We start from the raw sequence: 22,614 nt of genomic DNA on the forward strand, positions 1-22,614 counted from the left end.
AGACTCAATTTAATCTTTGTATACAATTTATGGTAATATTCTTAATAAAATTGACATTTTTATTAAATATTTGTAGAAATATTTTTAAATAAGTTTTTTTTTAGTTTTATTATTAAACAAAGTTAAACCCCAAACTTAATTTCAAAAGTTAACAATTTTGTCATCATATGTAAAGGCATCAGGTGCATCATATTATAGAAACTTAGTAAAAATTAAAAATCAAATAACTTGTCACACATAAATTTAAGAACTAAATTTCAAGTTCAAAACAAAATCAAAGTCTAATGTTTTGTGTAGAATTTAAAGTTAATTTAAAATATTTATAGAAATATTTAATAAAAACATTAATTTTAGTAAGAATATCACTATAAAATTTATAAAAAAGTAAATTTAGTATCAATTTAAGGAAAAACAATATTGTTTCATTTTTACAAAGATTGAAACTAAATTGAAACTAAAAACAAATATAGGGACCAAATTGAGTCACTTTGACACGTGACACAAATGTGAAGTGACACGTGTCAAAAATAAAAAATATTAAAAAAAAACCCAGAAATTGACACGTGACGTTGACTTTAACACCGTTTGGTCAAAGTTAACAATGAAACCAAGTTGAGTCATTTTTAAGAAAATGAAGACCAAATTGAGACAGCGAAAAATTTGAGGACCAAAGTGAAATTTCATGACAAAAAGAGGGACCAAAAGACTAATTTAACAAAAAAAAATTGTGAAATATTTGATCCATTACTTATTTAGAATTTATTTATATGATTCTTTCTTATTTCATTTTCCAGATTGATCAGATTTATACGTAACTTTATTATTTACTATGAAAAAAAAAGTGAAAAGTAAGAAGAAATAAAAAAAGAAACATTATATATTTGTAAGGCAATTGATGTAATAATTTTTAAATTAAAGACTCAATTCTATACTTTTTATTTGTGGTAAGGATTATTTTAGTTTTTTTTTTATTTATTTTAGAAACTATTTCAGATACAAAACATTTTTAGTTTATAAAATAACATATAATTTATTGTTCAAATATGTTGGATAGATTAAAACAAAGTTCCAAATAACCTTACAAAGATTCCTCGTGGTAAGATTATATTGTAACTTAAGTTAGGATGAATCAACCTTTTTGTCATTTAATTATTGATATTACTTTCCTTGTTCAGGAAGGTCAAGAATCAAGAATTTCTCTTATAGTATGTATCTAAGTCTTAAATAAATTACCTAATTTCTTGGCATAAGGTATGCTCAATACCTACATTATGAGTCAAATTTGTGGGGCCAACATGCAATTTTATGCCTAGTAACTTACACTATTTGTTTTGAATCAGTTAGTTCAGCTGTTGAATTCCTAAATTAACGGAAAACAGAAACATCTAAATATGATTGCACAAATGAAAAGAGAGTAATGTGAAATATATTGTTTCATTAAATCAATCTGAGGGAAGTTCAACTACTCATGATAAGTGTTATGTTGCAATGAAATCCATCAACAACTAATTGTACAATGTTTACAATATGAACAACATCTCTTTAGCCTCACAAATTTCCGATACTATGTCCATACTCAATATTCTCTCCTAAAACTGCTCATTCGCTCAATGCTTAAGCCTAGACACGAGCTTTATATATATAGAGAAACACGTTAGCACTTAGCACTAGTTTCGGGTGCTCAACTCTGAGGTTTCCTTCCTTATTTTTTATTTTATTTTTTTGTGAATAAACTTCTCATCTTGACACTCTAGTTTTTCAGATTTAGTTTGATTAAGTTTTCCCTCTCTTGAGAGTTTTCTCTAAAGTTTAACGGCTCTTCTAGTGATCGCATTTCAAATATTCACAATCCATTTCATCAATTCTTATATTCATATACAAGTGCTTATTTTTTACCATAAATTCACAAATAATTAATTATAATTACCATTTTTTTTGTATTTACAAACTAAAAGCATTTGATTTACTAAAAACTACAAAAAATTTATGCATTTTAAGTAGCAAATTCATATGTCAAAATAATATAAACACTTATCAATTTACATTTACATATTTATATTTACATTTATATTATTATTATTATTACAATGAGTGCTTATATTAACACTCATTGAATTATTATTCTTTATATTTAACATTATTATTCTAGCATTTCTCAATATCTAAAAAATTTTAAACATTTAAAGTTAATCAATTGCACTTTTTTCTATTTTATAACAGTGCATATGTCAATTTACTTGTATAAGTACTTGATTTTTAGATAAGCACAGCTGAAATTAATTTTCAAAAATCTATAACTACATATAAAATGGGTTCTCTTTTTTGTGTCAACATCTCATAATTTCAACTTTACCCTTTACAATTTAATTATTTATTAAATTTTTAAAAATTAATAGTTACTTTTACAAAATCACAGCAAACATTAATGATTTTTTTAAAATTGGGTGTCAGACTAAACAAAATCACAACGAAAATTCAAGTATAAAAAATATACATAACAAACTAAAATAATTGTTTTTAATAGAGCATAGAAAGAGTCAATCAAATACATTGAAAATGAAGTTGGTGAATAAAGATAAACTTATAAATATTTTATTGGTAATCCTAATTCACGTTATACAAAATTGATTGTACTATGTCTAATATTTTTTTCACCCGTAGAAGAGTACAAGAATCCCTTTTGTATATATACATATACATATATATATATATATATATATATTATTAATTATTATTTCTAACACATTAATAAACCTAATACCTATACTAAGTTGATAATTTTCCATTAAACCATGCAACTAGCACTCATTTATAACTTCTATTTCAATGTCTTTTAAACTATAGTTTATAACAAGTCATTTTTTAACGTCCCATTTAATTAATAAGCGTAATTAAAAGAAACGCTACACACAAGTAGTATAACAGTGCAGTCCTGAGATCCTTAACACAACCCCTACAAAGCTAGGCACACCACGATGCCAACTGAAAACCAGATGAAAAGTCTAACACATGGAGGTAAAATAATAAAGCATAAAGCAATACATGAGTCATAGCCCTAAAGAAAGCCCATTAAGAAATTAAAGTCCAGTCTATGAGGAGTATGCAACGGCACCATCACCTCCCTGTTGCCCACGGGTGTTCCTCGCATCTGCTCACATCAACCAGTTGATGATCATCGCAAAAGAGAGTACCACACAGCATAACACATAACAAAACAATAAAAGTAGGGTAAGCTAGAGCACAAAAGATTTCATCCATACAATCAGATATATTTTCACAATCTCATATACACCTATCAACCAAGCATGTTATGACTTCTCAGACAATACACTACGACACGACTCGACTCGATTCATCCGAATACGTATAACCTGGTCGGATTCAGCGGATGCTCGCACTTGTGGTTCTGCTCACCCTCGAGTTGCTCACCCTCGAGCTATGTGTTACAAGTGTTACGATGAATCAATTTCCCTCACCACAAGGTTAGCCCTTAATGAATTTCAGACCTCCTGCTACTCTCACCACATGAGTCAGTTTGCTCCAGATGAGACTAACTAACTTCTTAGAGTGTCAGGATGCAACCTTACCTTAAATCCTTACCAAGTTATACAGATGGGGCACCACCATAGACACCCACTAACAGGGGCCATGGAATTACATCCCGACCACTGAAGCACGACCCTGAAAACCCCACCTAGGGATCCCAAGGAATTACGCACTGACCATAGACCATATCATCATCAAAACAAGTAATTATTCAACACACATATGTAAATATCCCATGCCAACCTTGGCAATTCCATCCTCCGTTGTATCCCATGTCAATCTCTTTCTTTCACAAATCTCAAACCATGAAAGTAGGAGTGTGTTTTATACCGACACCATGTCATATTCATTAACCAACCTTCACTCTTGTCTCATGCCAAGTCCATACCAACACATCATTTTAATTCCATAAATCATCCCATATCAAAAGCATACTCATATCATGTTAAAAGCCATGAATCACAATTCATCATCCATCTTATTCATGCAAAGCCACTCAATTCATACTTGGAAAGGCATAAACAATTCATACAAGCATTCAACATCTAAGAGCAAAGAAATCCATCAACATGCATACTCCTCGCTCAGCCCTTCACTCAGGCAGAAGAGCCTCGCTCAGGTGAGAGGTCTCTCTCGCTCAGACGAGCACCCTCCGCTTAGGCGAGGGCTCGAGTCAGGAACAGTGGCACTGTCGTGCCCGCTCGCTTAGGCGAGACCATCTCGCTCAAAATTGGCGCTCGTCGCCTTGGTGACCATTCACTCAAGCAGCCTGGGCGAGTTTTTATTCTAGATGAATTCCTTCCCAAATCCGAGACGATCCTTCATCATTAACAGCTCCCACACAGTTTATAATGGCAACCCAACATTCAACTCACGAAACAAGACAAAGCATACAAGAACACGAAATAAAATAGTAAGTTCTAACTTCCCCGTACCTAGAAAACGTTAGCTAAGGCTTTGATACTCGAACAGTGAAGGACAATAGCTTAAGAAACAGCTTCGCGAACTGAAAAATAGTGGGACAAGTTCAAAACGAGCTCATTAGAAAGCTTTAACTGAGAATATAAGGAAGAGACGAAATGAACATAGAGCTTAAGTAGGGAGAGACTTACGCGGAATGGAAGAATGAGACTGAGCTTGCTAGGCTTTGACGATTCCAAACCCTAACAGAGGATGACGGTAGTTGCTCTAAGGGATGTGAGGAATCTGTTTTTACGAAAAGTGAGCACAAGTTAAGGTTTAGGTACCTTAGGTCAGAAATTGGATTGGACCAACCCCTTTAGGCCCAAAAGATTGGACAACCTTTAAAATAAGATGAACATAAACAATTGTGCCTTACACTTTTTAATTATGGAATTTATAATCCTATATTAAACCACTGTGCTCTCTTTATCTCCTTCACAAAATCATCCACCACAAAAATTATTTCATAAATTGATTAACATTAACTATTAACCTTTATGTTCTTATTATTTTAAAATGAATATCTTACTCACATCCTCTAAATTTCATTATATTACTTTTTCATTAATACAAGAAAACTGTCTTTTATATATTTTTTATTTTAAAAAATTTGCCATAGAAAAATTTGACTAAAGAAACTTCAAAAATAAAAAATAAAAAAACTACACCAATAAGACAAATGATATTGTATAATTTTACTCTCACGTAGGACAATTCTTACCCTACAAGCAGAATTAATTAAATCTACACTTAATTCTCTATTATAATATCAATATCTATTGCATCAATATTTGTTGGAATTATTGTGTTCGAGTTCTTATTTAGAAAACGTGTACAAACACGGAAAAATAATTGAAAGATATATGAATCATGTGTATTTTATTAATGTTTTTTTTTTTCTTCTTGAAAGAGCTTTCTTAGTTTCAAATATAGAAATTGTAAGCAAAGTCTTAAAAAAAGAGTTATGAAAGGTAATTTTATAAAAACTCAAGTGGTATGCATGTGGTTGGTTACATGTGAAAATTTTGAATATACTATCAATTAGTATAAAGTCAACATGTTTTGATTTTGATATTTCATTTTTTTTTATATCTAAACGATATAAAATTAAAGTATTGCTTTTAATTTATATAGAATGAATAAAATTTTAATAAAATTATTTTCAATTAGATAAATAATATTTATTTTCGAGATTGATAGTTACACCACTAAAAATTCTCATATTACATGAATTTTTTTTTACAAATTTGTTAAAAAAATTTGCAAGAAAATATTTTTTCCTACTATTTTTTCTAAGAATTTTAATTGGCAGGTAATTCCTTCGTGGATAATTATTTTCTATAAAATTATAAAATTCGCAAGTATTTCCTACAACATTTGTTGTCAAAAGTGTTTTATACAAAATATTTTGGAAAAGAATGTGCAGCAATTTTCTACAATTTTTTTATAACAAAATTTATAAATATTTTCTACAAAAAAAATTAAAATAAAATTAACAGAAAATATGAGTTTTTTTAGTAGTGTTATTTACTGATAAAAATAAAAGAATTGTGAATTTTACGTATACTAAAACATTACAACCTAAAAAAATTCATAATTAAATAACTTAAATAGTATTTAACTATAATAGCTGTAAAATAGAAAAGTTAAAGATGTAGATGAAAAAATGAGGAACATGTTTCCTATAAAAATGTTTTGTTTGTTTATGTTTGAATGGTAACTTATGAATTAAGAAATGAGAGTCGTTAGTGTAGTAGAAAAGTGGCAATTATTAAGAGGAAGTGGAGGTGGTGGTCCATCTCTTAGTTCATCAACACCTTGGGAAAAACTCCAATGCCCTTTAATTTCATTTTGTGGCTAACTTTAACGTGGAGCCAAGCCTAAAGAGGAAACAACCACTCAACACGTCTTTAATACTTTTTTTTCTTTTTAGCACTATTTTGACCTAAATGTTGCACTCGACATGTTTGATATAAAATGACCCTCGAAAGCATTAACTTCTTCATTGAGAAAAATATTATTCATCTTATCTTCAATTTAATCAGATAAATTAGATTTAAAGTTCATTTGTCAATATGATTTAAGAGTTATCTAAAATATATTTTAACGAGATTTGTTATTTGTTAGATTTATGTGTCATTTCTATCGTGCTGCTATCGAAATATTTGTAAATATTTATTTTAGACCTGTGATGTAAATGTCTCAATGTAACATTAGACAATTTTACATGATATAAATGAGTGTAAACTCCAGCTTATAAGTGAATTTTATAATTTTCGATTAAACTTAAAAACTATTACTTAAAAACTACATTGATATATAAATATTTGATTAAATATAATAGTATGTAAACTTGAACGTAAAATTAAAATTCATCTTTGTCTTAAATTTTGATATATTTTTGTCTTTAAATTTCAAAAATTAATGGATATTTTATTTTTAATCCAATAAATATTAAACGATATTTCAAACTAACATTTGAGCTAAAGTGGATCACACCGTGTAAGCAATTCAAACGTTAGCCTAAGATGTCGTATTTGACATGTCAACAAAATTTAAATCAGTTGAATTAGGAGAAATATATTTATTTATTTTTTAAGTTTGAACACGAAAATGTATCAAAATTTAGAAAAAAAATAAATTTAAATTTTGTATTACAATTTTAAGACGAAAAACATGTCTAATCCATTAATATAATTTGTAGAAACAAGTTTTGCCAAAAAAAAAAAAAGCTGTTAAAAAATTTGAATGTGGCACGTTGGTTTGAATTGGAAATCTGTGTGGATAGCATTGCAAAATTGACTCCTCTTAAAAGGAAGAGGTGCTTCTGTATCCAATTAAATTAAATTTGATCAATGGAAGAAAAAGATACTTTATCTCATTTTGTATTTGTTAACATTGTTCTGGATTGGATTATGCTAACCTTCTCGGAGTTTCCTTGGTCTTTGGTTGTGCCTGGAAGCAAAACAACATTCGAGTTGCCACGAGGCCCCAACAGATTCAACGTGCTGCTTTTCAGGACAGTGATGATCTCAAGTAAAATCCTTTACTTTCTTCTTCGTCCACCGCTGAGAATGTTCTTTGATTAGTACGTAAGAAAAAGCCGTTTCGTAATTTCAACCTGTTCAAATTATATGTTCTTCAAATGTTCAAAATCAAAAGTTAAGCAAATAAATGAAAAAAGGGTAGGTAAGAAGAAGAAGAACTCGGACAGACATTATAGGTTACCGTTACTTTTGAATACATTAAGAAACACTTCCTTTTGAATTTGACGGTTTTACCCTTCATGAATAATTGGCCCTTCCCTTTTCCCTCCCTTTATATACTTCTCCCTTCACAACACATCTTCATTCACACAGAGCAAAGTTGACAAAAGAAAACACAGTTCTCAAATGGCAAATTCGCTCGCTATTCTTCTTCAGTTTCTTCCTTTCTTTCTTGTATTTAACCATGCAAGTGAGTTTCTCGTTTTAATGTAATATAATTGTGACACTGTTTCCATTTTTAGTTTTTGAATGAGTTTGAACAAAGAAGGAAGTGAGTGAAGTTACTGATGTTGTTAATCTGTGCAGGTTCGGAGTCGTTCATCGGCGTGAACTATGGGCAAGTCGCCGACAACCTGCCGCCGCCTTCGGCGACGGCGAAGCTGCTCCAATCGACGGCGATAGGGAAAGTGCGGTTGTACGGAACCGACCCGGCGATCATAAAAGCGCTGGCGAACACGGGAATAGGAATCGTGATCGGCGCGGCGAACGGCGACATACCGGGCCTGGCGTCGGACCCGAACTTCGCGAAAACGTGGGTGAACACCAACGTGGTGCCGTACTATCCCGCGAGCAACATCATCCTCGTGACTGTTGGCAACGAAGTGATAACCTCGAACGACGCGGGCCTCGTGAACCAGATGCTGCCGGCGATCCAGAACGTGCAGGGCGCGCTGGAGGCGGCCTCTCTCGGCGGCAAGATCAAGGTGTCGACGGTGCACTCGATGGCGGTTCTGAGGGACTCGGAGCCTCCCTCCGCCGGAAGGTTCCACCCTGAGTACGACACCGTTTTGCAGGGGCTGTTGTCGTTTAACAATGCCACGGGCTCGCCCTTCGCCATCAACCCTTATCCCTACTTCGCCTACAGAAGCGACCCTGGCAGAGCCGATAACCTTGCTTTCTGCCTCTTTCAGCCTAACGCCGGCCGAATTGACTCTAACACCAACATCAAGTACATGAACATGTTCGATGCTCAGGTATCCACAACAATGCTTACAAGCTGTTTGAAATTATTTTATCATCAGCAATCACAACCAATTTTGATAGTTTCAGTGTTGACTTGTTACTGGTATGGTGTCTTGAAAGTGTTGGTGGTGATGATGATTTTATGTGTGCAGGTGGATGCGGTTCGATCAGCGTTGGATTCTCTGGGGTTTAAGAATGTTGAGATTGTGGTTGCAGAGACAGGATGGCCCTACAAGGGAGACAGCAATGAAGCTGGTCCAAGTCTTGAGAATGCTAAGGCTTATAATGGTAATCTCATTGCACACCTTCGATCTATGGTTGGGACTCCATTGATGCCTGGAAAATCAGTGGACACGTACCTGTTTGCTCTGTATGATGAAGACTTGAAGCCCGGTGCTGCTTCTGAGAGAGCCTTTGGACTCTTCAACCCTGATCAAACCATGATCTATGATGCAGGCCTCACCAAACAGCAACAAACCAGTAGCCCCGTGCCAGTAGTTGCTCCGGTAAGAAAGAATTCTATTATGAGTAATACTGTCAATAATTAGAAACTGTTGCTGATGACTGATGAGAAATTATATAATTTTAGTCTTTGTTAATCTTCATACTACATGTTCATAGTTCTCATCCTGAAGCTGTTCTAGACTTGCAGTCTATAGCAGTATTTAACAATGTATTTCTTAATTTGATTGAAGACTCCGGATGTGTCAAAACCTCCAGTGATACCAGCGCCAACAGACCCGGGTCAGACACAAAAATCTCCGGTGATTCCAGCGCCAGTAGGCCCGGGTCCAACACCAAATAGTGCAGAATTCTTGAGTGGACATGAAGCCACCATTTTGCAGTCTTTAATAATGTTCACAGTTCTCATCTTAATGTTGTTCTAGCTTGTGGTATTTAATATAATATGTTTCTTAATTTCATTGAAGACCACTCCGGATGTGTCAAAATCTCCCATGACTCCAAAGCCAACAACAGTTCCAAGTCCAACCAAAACAAATAGTAGTGCAACCTGGTGTGTGCCGAAAGCAGGAGTGTCAGAGGAACAGTTGCAAGCAAATTTGGACTATGCTTGTGGGCAGGGGATTGATTGTGCTGCAATTCAACAAGGAGGTGCTTGTTTTGAACCTAACACTTTACTAAACCATGCTGCATATGCCATGAATCTATTGTATCAAACTGCTGGACGGAATCCATTGAGTTGTGATTTCTCGCAAACAGCCATGTTATCAACAAATAATCCAAGTAAGTTTCCATTTCATCCATGTGTTCTTCCATCATAAAATGACATGCTCTGTTTACAATCTTTGCACTTTGTTTTTTGATTTTGTAGGTTACAAGAGTTGTCTTTATGCCGGTGGAAATGCCTAACCAAAATAACAAGAAAGTAGATAAAGGAGGGCACTTTTTGTTGTTTAAATTATTCTGTCTTAATTGCCAAGAATTCTCCCTGGTTGGTTCTTTGAGTGCTGTGTAGTAATAATAGGAGAGTGTGCATGTATGAGGAGGATCCTCCTCTATTTATAGTGTCACATTTTTTAATGTCATTATCGGAAGCAAATTGATGCTTTGTTAATGTGGGAACTGTGAAGTGTGGATTATATGTTTGTTTTCATTTGAAACATCGGGGTCCATTGTGTATATACTGACTTAGTAATATGTTTGTTTCCCTCACTTAATTTTTGGCATGTTTATTTCGTATAATTATTTGTGCTATAAATTTATTCTTACTTCTGAAAAATGCAATCGAGTTTAATGTTTACTTGCTATTTAAATCACCTTAATTTCTAAAAAAGTGAAGGTGTATTGTTTGATCAAATGCTTAAAATGTTAGCGTTACCAAAATTGTAGTTTAATAATTACGGTCAAATAGTTATTCGATTACTTGAAAAATAAAAATTCTAATTTATCTATAATAATATATAACAATATATAAAGGGGATTCTTCTTTTTGTGTCCACTTTTTATTTTTTAATTTTACCCTTAATTACTATTTTAAAAATTAATTATTTTATAATTATTTTTTTGTAACCGTTTTCTTTTAAATCTTTTTTATTTAGACCGTTATTCTAAAAAAAATTTAAACAGTTATTTTATTTAACAACTATTTTAAAATTTATTATATATATTTTAAAAATAAATATTATTGATCTTATAAAAATTAAAAAATTCGGATACACAAGCAAAAGCGCCTGTGTGTTTGATAGTAATATATAAAATGATACGGATTAAAAATAATTATTAAACATTAAATTTTTTGCTAGTAATATATAAAAGGATACGGATAAAAATAATTATTAAACATTAAATTTTATACAAGTTCATGTGACATTAAATGAATTTTGACATTAATTATTAATGAGATTTTAATTTATTTAGATAACCAAAATATCCGCAAACATTATATAATTCGGATACAAATATTATATAATTAGGATTGATTATATAATTTGCTTTTCTCGGTGATAAAGTAAAAACAAAAGTAATATGAAAAATAGAAAAAAATTGACATGCTATTTTAAAGAAACAAAAGAAAAATAATTTGAAAGTGATAACGGAGAAAGAGAAAAAAATTCTATAGAAAAAATAATTTTGTTATGACAGAAGAATTTGAAAAATGTTAGAAATTTTAAAGAGATTAGCATGAACACAGTTGTTATCGCGTCTTTGTATACGTATTTTTTAAATATAAATGATATTATAATAGTAGATGATAACAGTGTAATGTTATTAAGTTAATATATAAAATAAATTTATATTTATTAAAAATAAAATGGAATGAATAGAGAGAATAATTGTTGATGAATAAAAAAAAAGATAAAAGATAAACAGTTTCATAGAAAATAGGTAAAAGAAACCGTTAATTTTAAAAAAATTAATAAATAATTATATTGTAAAGGGTATAAGTGATATTATGAAATGTGGATACAAAAAAAATTCTATATATATTATTATAGATATTTATTTTCAAGTCTTCACATTTAAAATTTTCACTAAAAAATAATAAAGATATATTTTTGTTTGCTTCTTGGTATTGAAGTTAGAAATTCTAAAGATAAATTTTTTGTTTTATATATAAAAAACCATAGTAAGAATAAAAAGACAAAAAAATATTTTTATCTTTAGATAATTTATTATATAAATTTATATTATCTATAATCTATAATAATATATAAAAAGATATCCTCTTTTATTCATTTTTAATTTTTCTTTGATTATTATTTTAAAAATTAATTATTTTATAAATATTTTACTTTGAATCATTATTTTAAATTTTTTTTTACATATTTTATTTTTCTAATTTTATATTTAACAATTATTTAAAAAATTAATTATTTACTTTTTTATTGATCTTAATTCTAATTTTTATAAAAAATAAAAATGCAAAACGTTGTATTTTTTGCTAGTTTTAATTAATGAAATTAATTATTCCAAATTTTAATAATAAATATGATGAATAATAATCATTAATTATCCTTTAAATGATGTTATTAGTCACTGATTTTTATTTTCCTTTATAAAACTAAAGAAGGATTGAATTTTTTTCTAGTTGATCGCAAATTTAATTTAATAAAACCTGTTTGAATTAATTTTATGTTTATTATACTGTTTAATATGTCATTAACTTTCAAAAGAGTCGATGAGAATTTTAAATTTATTAAAAAAACATAAAATAAAAGATTTTCTTAAAGAAGTTAAATACGTTCTCAATTCTTTACGTAACTAACAAAATTTAAATAAAATTAATACAATTATTTGTTACATTAAAATTATTTACTAAAACCGAAATATATTATTTTATTTAACCACTATTTATCTATTTGATTTTAAGAAATTTTAATTATGTTTGCACTTATATTTTATTATTTAATTTTATTTAAATTATAATTTAAAATTTATTTTTTATCTGGATTTATAATTTAAAGCATTATTTAAAAAAATAAAATTGAAATAAAAAATCCATCGATGTAAATATTCACACAATATAAAGAAAATCTATTGATTCATTGATTCCTCAAAGTATGGACTGAACTCAAATAATGCCAATTTATTCGGTAACTACTATATGACACTTTTAGATACGTGACTATAATACAATAAATAAAAGAAATATGGATCATAACAAAAATAAAATAAAATTGTTTCAGAAACTTGGAAACTTGAAGGTACACATAGTTAAAGTTAAAGTATAGTAGCTTTTTTTGTTCTTGAGTAGAAAACATGATTGTAGTATGAATTAACACACAATAGTCGATTCCTTCGGTAAACACATAAAAGTTATATATAACTATATAACTATAATGTGAATACTTCCATATACTAATTATTACAAATTCTTAAGTTACATCATATAATATATAATATGTTATAGGTTTAATTAATCTGATAATACTCACTTTATTTAGATGTGTTAGATTGGTATTCACTTTTAAAAATAGTGTAAATTAAGTCCCAACTTTTGAAAATATATCTCAATTAAGTTCTTTTCAGCAAAAAAATATTAACACCATTAATGGTATTGATATTTAAAATGACTTACAAAATTTAAGTATTGATATTTATATCAAAATTTAGTAATAAAAGTCATGAATTAAGTTAGCTATTTTAGTATTTTTTTGTCAGAAAGAAAGCTCATTAAGACACTTTTTCAAAAGTTAGAACTAGATTAATACATCTTTAAAAGTAGTATCAAACTGACATATGAAAAATGAATATCATCCGACTAATTAAACGTATAATATATTTGGTACAAATATAATATAATATATAATAAAAAACTAAAAATTGAAATTTGATAAAATAATGATGTCACAAGATTAAGTAATAAAATGTGAAAGACGCAACACACCAAAATTGATATGACGAATTCAACGCAAGAGTGAATGAAATTTGTTGTTGAGTTTAACATTCTGTTTCTGAAAGAGAGAAAGAAAAAAAGGAAAAAGAAAGGGTGACAGGGAAAAGAGAAAGATGGCATCAAGAGATCTTGAGCTCTTGATTCCTGTCTCCAGTTTATCAGAAAATGCATCCAAATCATCAACCACTTCTCCCACCGTTACCCACAATCACACTGGCCAAGAGGTTCCTTTCTATTTTTCTCCAAATCATTTTCTTCTTCTTTTTTTTAGCAATGTTCATCCTTTTCTTAATTCATAAAACCAATTTTGTTGTAGGCACTTTTGAAAGTGATTCGCAGTTGGGCCTCCAAGAAGTTCGTGTCTGGATGGTATGAGTGTTTTTGTTCATTTTGGTAGTCACATGATTTACTGTGTGTTTTCGTTATGCAGTTAAATCGATGTAGAATTTATTTTCTAACACTGTAATCGATATGTGTTTGATTTGCGTTAAATTGATGAAGAATTAATTTTCTAACACATAATTTATATGTGTTTGATTTGCGTTAAATTGATGTAGAGTTGATTTTCTAACACAAAATCAGTATGTGTTTGGTTTCCAAAATCAATTAAAGGATAAAATATTTACAATGAGAAGTAACTAATTCTTACTTTTACGTTTGAGAATTGATTCAAAACGCTAAACCAAACATATCCTAATTTTCTAACGCTGAACCAAACACATCTTAGTCATTTAATACGTAATTATGGATCATAATTTGAAAATTGTATGTAGTTGTGGATTGAATTAATTTTCTAACATATTGTATATTTGGTTTCCAAAATTAATTAAAACATAAAAAATTTACGTGGAGAATTAGTTCAAGTAGAATCAATTCTCCAACTTTGAACTAAACACACCTTACTAACTCTGAACCAAACACACCTTAGTTGTTAGTATATAATTATGGATCATAATTTAAAAATTGTATGTAGTTGTGGATCGAATTAGTCTTAAGTCATAATTTGAAACTGATCTTAGAGTTTTATTGGTACTTAGGTCATAGATGGAAAATAGTACTATATATTTAAAGGGTTATTTTATGAGAAATGGACTTTTAACAAATTAAAAGGGTTGTGAATGTCTTTGAAAAGGTGCAAAAGGTTAAGGGAGTTTCTTTAATATACTTTTGTAACATTATAAAGTTGGGATTTTTTTTTTATTATTATTATTGTTTACATGAATTATTATCTGTTAAGTCTCTGAAGGAGATTGTGGTGTAATTTGCAGTGTTATCCTTCTTCCCATTGCAATAACATTTTATGTTACTTGGGGATTTATCCGATTTGTTGATGGTTTCTTCTCCCCAATTTATAATCATCTAGGAATCAACATTTTTGGTAAGATTTTTTGCCCTATTTTTGTTTTAATCATTTTGGTTATAAATTTGATGTATAAGTTTATTCACTTAGAAAGAGAATTTTTTTTGTCTCATCAAAACTTGCACAACAAATATGAAAGATATGACATGTTTTAAAGTTGTATAATTTTTAGATTTAGGATGGAATTATATCATTTGCTACAAATATTGTTCTTATTGTTTCTTTTATTTATATTTCTTACAATTTGGAAACAATAGACTTTTGCAATGTGGAATTTAGTTTCAAATTCAATTCTCATGCTTAAATATTTGTAAGATGTATTATCATCATCATGAACTTTAACAAGTTAATTTTTTTTTTCAATTTACAGGTCTTGGATTTATTACTTCCATTACTTTTATATTTTTGGTTGGAATTTTCATGTCATCATGGTTAGGAGTTTCTCTTCTCACCCTTGGTGAATGGTTCATCAAGAAAATGCCTTTAGTAAGCTACATATATGTTGCTTCTAAACAAATAAGTGTAGCAATATCACCTGGTATATTTCTCAACACATTACTTAACCTAATTTTATATCATTATTTTCATGTTTTTTAGCAAAATTTAAGCTTTGTTAATTAATTAATTCATAGATCAAAGTTCAAATGCATTCAAGGAAGTTGCTATCATAAGACACCCTCGTGTTGGTGAGTATGCAATTGGATTCATCACTTCTTCAGTAATAATAAGGAACAGAGATGATGAAGAACTATATTGTGTTTACGTTCCCACCAATCACTTGTACATGGGAGATATTTTTCTCATTAGCCCAAATGATATTCTAAGACCAAATTTATCGGTTCGAGAAGGAATAGGTACGAATGTTCTTAACCGAATAGAGTTAAATATGTCTTTTGTCCTTAAATTTTGATGTCAAATTGAAATTCATTATTATTCTAAACTTTGATATAGTTTATTTTTTAAATTTAAAAAAAGTGGATATAGTCCTCCTAATTCAACTTTCAAGCTGACGTCTTAATTGTTTACATCATTTGACACATTATCACTCAAATGTCAGATTAAAACACCATTTAACACATAAAGAAACTAGTTGGGTTAGAAGGACTATATCCATTCATTTATAAAGTTTAAGGATCAAAATATATTAAAGTTTAAAACAAAGACGAATTTCAATTTCGCATACAAGTTTAAAACTACAAACATATTTAACTCAAAGGAATAATACATGATTTTTCTTCTTCTCTTACTGTATATATTATCTTACCTTTTTATATGGCGATGCAGAAATTGTTATATCTGGTGGCATGTCAATACCTAAAATATTAACTATCGTGGATGGTCATGCCAATTTTGCACCAAGAAAGGCAACATATGCATCAAAAGTATGATGACAATAGTGTAGTTTATATTTTAAGAGTAGTTCAACTTTAGATTTCCTTGACCTTAGTAAATATATTTTTAATTTTTTTATCTATATTTAATCTTTCAATTTTGTGCTCTATGTATATGCTTAAAAAATTTAGCAAAACTTCACTCGTAGTATTTAATCGAATAGTTAACATGATGTTTAGTTTAGGCTATCATTAAAAAAACACACACACACATATATATATATATATATATATATAAAGTATTTCCTAGCCCACATAACTAATTTAAGTTAAATAAAAACATTAGAAATATAGAATATAACAATAGTTAATTATGAGTATACAAAAATTAAAGTATTTAAACAAAGAATTATGATATATTGACCCACTCGTAATACATTATTCCAATACTTTGAAGTAAAATAAAGTAATAAATAAATAAGTCATTAATCTCTTTATTAGATTGAATCTTATTCATGGAGAACGAAAATATTGGATCTATTTTGGTTAAAATTATGCATACTAGATAATAGGAAGACAAAAATTAAGAAAAAAAATATCTTGTATGGGTTTAAGAATTTTTCCCTTCAAATACATGAAGGTGCTACATGTGTATCCACACTACGACCGAGGTGACACAATCTCACTTTTATGTCATCGGAGTTTCATATATACATAGGTTTTGATCTCATCTTATAAAAATAGTAAAACAACCCACGTAAATTTAAAAAAAAAAAAAAATACTTTCTATATATTTGTTGCTTTTAGTAACAAATCATATATTTTTATTAATCATATTAATAAAAATATTTATTTGCTTAAGAATCTAATCGACCAAATCTTACCCAATCAATTTAGAGATTAACTTTTAATCTAGGGCATACCTCAAATCCAAAACTTACTTATAACTTAACTTTTAGATTAAGATTATTTTTTCTTTTTTAAAGTTCCTTGTACTTTGAAATAAAAAGTAACAAATAAACAAGTCATTAATCTCTTTATTGTGTCAAATCCTAACAATAACCATGACACAATAAACCTAAAACAAAAATATAAAAAATCAAATTATGTTGAACCTCTGATGTACAAACTACAAAAAAAAAAAACATGATTTATTTACTTATTATTACATAGATACAAATATGTAGGAAATTAAACATTACATACCAATATTATTTGTCAATCGTAATTGGTAGATAAATTGAACATTAGGTGCATATATTACATATTTATTATAATTTGTTGGTAAATTGAATAATACATACTATTTAAGTATAATTTTACATACAAAATTCGTAAAATAATATTATTTAACTATTAATAAAATAATTCGTAGGTATGAATCCATAGGCAAGTTACAAGGGTGTGTTACCTATAGATCTTACAAATGGGTCTAATACAAATTGTTCTTACCGGGTTTGGATGTTGAGTTTGTAAGACACGTGGCAGAATCCTGATGATGCCTTCACAAGGTAGGTCGGCTAGGTAGGGGGAGATCCACCTACAAAATACTCTCTGATGCTTAAGTAAGTAAGAGCTTAGAAATTTGTTTAGTGTACAAGTAAAAGTATGAAGAATGACTATGTGTTGTACTTCTTGGTCAAACTTTATATGGAGCTAAGAGAATATGGTCATTGTGCTTGAGCATTTTAGAAATAATGGTGAATAACTATCTCATAAATGTGGTCACAGTGATTATATGCATTGATCAATGCCTATTATTAGTGAAAACAATCAAATGAGGAACATGTGTTGATCTAAGTTGCGTAATTGCATTGCATTGAACATCTTAAGCTAAATGAGAAATGGAGATTCATCTTGTACTATGATTACACTTATTGTCACTTCTTTTTAATTAAGAGTCTCAACTCACACCTTATAAGTCCAACCAATTGTGGTATTTGATTTTTTGTAAAATCCAATTGTTTTGTTTAGGCCAACAAATGTTTAAAAAGGGGATTGCGACGAATGTTTATTTTACTTATATTTCACAAGAAAGTTAGCACCTACCTCTTTCTTTTTTTTTTTTTGCAAACTTAGACTTTACTTTTTGATACTTAAAGAAATCAACAAAAGCATTTAGATATGAACATGTGTGGAAAACTAATGTAATTTCTTATGAATTCCAACAGTTTTAAAATAAACACAGCTTAAATACTTAGGCCCCAAAATCACAATTTGAACATTGAATGACAGTTTTAAGAAAATTAAAATTTTGTTTTTACCGCCCAAGCGGCAAAGATGGTGCTTGAACCATGCGAAGGAAAACTTCACTATGAAGTAATCTAAAACATCAAGTTTTGGAGCTCAACCATGAAGGAAACCCACCATTGGAGGAAGTTTCGTGATGGAACAACAAGAACAAAGTGTAAGCTATGAGGAAACCCTCTATGGATATTCATGGATATTAAAAATTTATGCAGGTATCCGCATAGCGGATACTAAACGAATATGGGTATGGGTACGAGACAAATATTTATCCAATGGGTAGGATACGAGAGAGCTACTACTCTACTGCTGAGTTAACATCCCTGCTCCTAACCTAGGAGGTCATTAATAACTATCTTATAAATGAGGTCACAAACAACTATAAGCATGAAATGTCTATTAGTGAAAATTGATGAGCTTTAATGAGCATTAAAAACTCTTTTGGGTCGAGCACGTACAAAGAAATTTCATTTTCACTTTCCATTTGTTTGTATTACTAGTGGGTATCCATGATTTACAAAACATTTTTAAATATTGCCTAACACAAAATCATGCTTTTATTTTCCATGTTTGATTGTTCCAAATTGAATCTCAAGTCGCAACTCAAAAGGGCAAGTCCATTTAGTTTGTGGGGTTCTATGCTCTTTCCAATTACTTAGGTATAATCTATATTTTTCATTTCATACCTTTTGTTTTGCAAAGTCAATTATCATTTAAATCTTATTTTAAATATGATACATAGTCAAAATGTTACATTAATTATGTATATTAATTATATTAGAGAAAATAATAAATAAACATTGTTTTAAATATGATACATAATCAAAATGTTACATTAATTATATTAGAGAAAATAATAAATAAATCATTAATATTTTTTTTATTATAATGCATTCATTACTAAATATTCTCAAGGGTCAAAATGTATACCAATTATTTTTCTATAAATTCATGTTTAGCTTTGTTGAAACACCACAAGTGAGATAAACCTTTTGTACTAATTTCATAATCTTAGAGAGAATTTAGAGAAAACAATGGGGAAATTTGAGATAAAATCTATTGGGGTTATAATTACGGTCATGATTTTATTAAATTTTTCACATGCAGAATCAACTGATAGTGTTTTATGTGACATAAAATGTGGTCTCAAATGTGCGTTTGCAGCAATTAACGAAGAACTGCATGAGAGGTGCCTCCGTCATTGTAATGAACACTGTCATGCGTCAGATTCTGTTAATAGTTGTATCACTGATTGTCACTTAACGATGTCTAACGCCATCAACAACGGTATGTATTAAATGTTTTCTAGTTTCATGGTTATATAAATAATCTTTTTACGATTAAATTTTAATAATTTTTTCTTATAATTTTAGATGCTATATTCTAAGTGATATTTTATTCTTTTATATTTTAAAATTTCTTAAAAAATATCATCTCAAATTATTAAAAAAAATTATTAAAATTTAATTATCAAAATATTATTATCCGTCGATGATTTTGACCATTGACTTTACATGTTTACCAGGTGCTCGTGATCTTATGAACAATATGATGAATACTTGCATACAGGGGTGTAAAGAAAAATTATAATTTATAACGTAAATTATTGATTCAAAAATGATTAGAGGAAACAATATTATGAGAAATTCATCTTGATCAATAAAATAATATTTGTTATTTATTTTCATGTTGCTTTTCAATTACTTCCCTTCATTTTTGTTATCATCTTTTTTATTCTTGCAACTCGGGTATTAATAAAACAGTTAGCATAACTTAATACATTCAAATTGAAACATATATTAATTAATTCTATTCATTTTTGTAATTCATTTATAACACGAGTCCTTTCAACAATATTCATACCTCACCTTTTTTTTTTGGCAATTCTCCTACCGGAGGAAAAAAAAATATAGACAACAGGAATAAAAACTATAAATTAATTATAAATTTGAAACTTCGATTCATTTATTTTTAAGTTCTTTAAAAAAACACAACACAAACTTCAACTCTAATTCTGTCTCTCAATCTAAATTTACTGAAATTTATCTGACAACTCTCTCTCAGATTCATCCTCTAAAAAAAGAATACTAGTCAAATTTAATGTTTTAACATAATTAATTTGAAGTATCGTGGTATTAGTTTAATTATTTATTTAATAATTAGTTATTAACATAAGTATCATAATAAATTTTATTTATTAATATTACATTTAAAAGAAAAATTAGAATATGTGTTTTGTTTGTATATGAATAATTAACTATTTGATTGAAATATTTAGTTTTTGATAACAATTTAATTACGTTTGTATAAAATATAAGAGTATTGTTATTAAAATATATTTATTAGGACAATTATTTATTAATTATAATAAATATTTACGCTTCTATTTTGCAATTTGAAAAGACTTTGTGATATTTAGTAGTTTTATTTTATTTTTTATCTTGTTCTTGTGATATTAAAATAACATAAAAATCTACAATGCTTATGACTATCTATAATTATATATAATAACTATATAAACAAATTTCTTTTTTTGACCATAATTATTTATATTATAATTTTTTTAAGAATAATAATTTTTTATATATTTTTCATAAAATTATTCTAACATATGTTTATTTTATTTCATTCATTAACAGTTTTTTTTTAATTTTTAATTTATTCTATTTTTAATACAAATTTATTTTGTATACCAATTTAAAGATATTACTTTGTGTAAATTTAATTATTTTATCTTCTTTTCTTCATTTAAATTTATTTTAATAAAATTAAACAGTTACTTATAAATACTAATTTTTTTAAATTGACTAAGAATAGCTAATTAAAACATACAAAGTCACATATAATCAATTAAACATTTAATTTATGTGTAGTTATTTAAAAACATCATGACGTATTAGTAATTAATTTGTGTCATCAAAATACAAAAATAAACCAATATTTAAGATCCTTATTAAGTTTTTTTTATCAATTATATCTTAATATATATATATATATATATATATATATATATATATGATTCAAAACTAAACCTAAATACCCCATTAACCAGGGATGATAACGGGGCAGGACGGACATGGGTTTCGCTATCTCATAACTAGAGATGGCAAATAAACCCGTCTCCGTGGGTATTGTCCGAACCCGTTCCCGTTTTGACGGAGAATCCCCGCATTGACTGGGTATGGGTATGGGTATGGAGAATCCCCGACTTTTTCAATTGGGTATGGGGATGGGTATGGGGATGCACTTATCCCCGTCATAATATCCATCCCCGTTTAAATTATTAAAATATTCCCAAATAATATATATATATATATATATATATATTATTTTTTATTTTTTCTAATTATTTGGTTTGTCACGAAATTCATTCGCATCTCAATTATATTTTTCATCTTATCATAATCTTTATGTAATTATGTTAAAAAGATGTATGTCAATTAAAAAAATTTATGTCTCACATTTGAATATTTCTATTATTTTTTAATATTTTTATTTATTGTATATTTTCCTTTCACGTGAGAATGTTTAATACTCTCAATTTAAGTATTTAATAGCACAAACATTTCGTTTACTAGGTAATATAAAAATAAATCCTTTACTTATTATTATTATTATTAGTTTTTGTTTCATTTGGAGAACTCTTTTATTTCACTAAAACAATTTTTGTTATTTCTCAACCACTGAGTATATATGTTTAGCGAAACGCATGTCCGTCCCGCTCCGTTGCCATCCTACCCATAACCATCCCCGTAAAAAAAAAAAATCATCCTCATCCCCATACCCAAACCCAACGGGTATCAGACTTTTGTCCCATCCCCATCCCCGCCGGGTAACGGGTATAATCTCGTACCCATACCCATACCCATTTTCTTACTCTTCAATATTAATTTTAATTAATTTTTATAAAATAATAAAAAGAATTACGATAAAGGAAACATAATATTATCAAATATTCAATATTTGAAGGATGATTGGTTATTGGATATCAAATACTTTAAAATAAATTATAATTGTTTACATTTTAAATTATAATACCAAATAAAATTTCATGAAAACCAAAACAATTATTAAATTTGC

The 22,614-nt window shown here is 28.5% G+C and overlaps 2 protein-coding genes across 3 annotated transcripts; both read left to right on the forward strand.

Annotated features, from left to right (window-relative positions):
• The first annotated feature begins 7,811 nt into the window (after nt 1–7,811).
• LOC114194538 (glucan endo-1,3-beta-glucosidase 7-like) lies at nt 7,812–10,417 on the forward strand. 2 transcript variants are annotated; one of them, XR_003606397.2, is made up of 5 exons: nt 7,812–7,965; nt 8,082–8,749; nt 8,891–9,244; nt 9,434–9,983; nt 10,072–10,417. XR_003606397.2 is itself a non-coding variant. In XM_028084842.2 (5 exons), the coding sequence occupies exons 1-5, from the start codon at nt 7,902–7,904 to the stop codon at nt 10,107–10,109; spliced, it is 1,440 nt and encodes a 479-aa protein (XP_027940643.1). In that variant the 5' UTR covers nt 7,813–7,901; the 3' UTR covers nt 10,110–10,417. The 2 variants fall into 2 exon arrangements, 1 of the variants encoding a protein (XP_027940643.1); XM_028084842.2 differs by having other exon boundaries at nt 7,813–7,965; nt 9,668–9,983.
• Nucleotides 10,418–13,619: 3,202 nt separating this feature from the next.
• On the forward strand, nt 13,620–16,431 carry LOC114194539 (protein LIKE COV 3-like). Its single transcript, XM_028084844.2, has 6 exons — nt 13,620–13,820; nt 13,913–13,965; nt 14,865–14,974; nt 15,327–15,494; nt 15,589–15,810; nt 16,241–16,431. Exons 1-6 carry the CDS (start codon nt 13,710–13,712, stop codon nt 16,342–16,344), a joined length of 768 nt encoding a protein of 255 aa, XP_027940645.1. The 5' UTR covers nt 13,620–13,709; the 3' UTR covers nt 16,345–16,431.
• The last annotated feature ends 6,183 nt before the right edge of the window (nt 16,432–22,614 follow it).

The sequence above is a fragment of the Vigna unguiculata genome, chromosome 8 (assembly GCF_037176805.1).
Source record: "Vigna unguiculata cultivar grain cowpea cultivar isolate G323 ecotype 2 chromosome 8, ASM3717680v1, whole genome shotgun sequence".
In the NCBI taxonomy this organism is placed as follows: domain Eukaryota; kingdom Viridiplantae; phylum Streptophyta; class Magnoliopsida; order Fabales; family Fabaceae; genus Vigna; species Vigna unguiculata.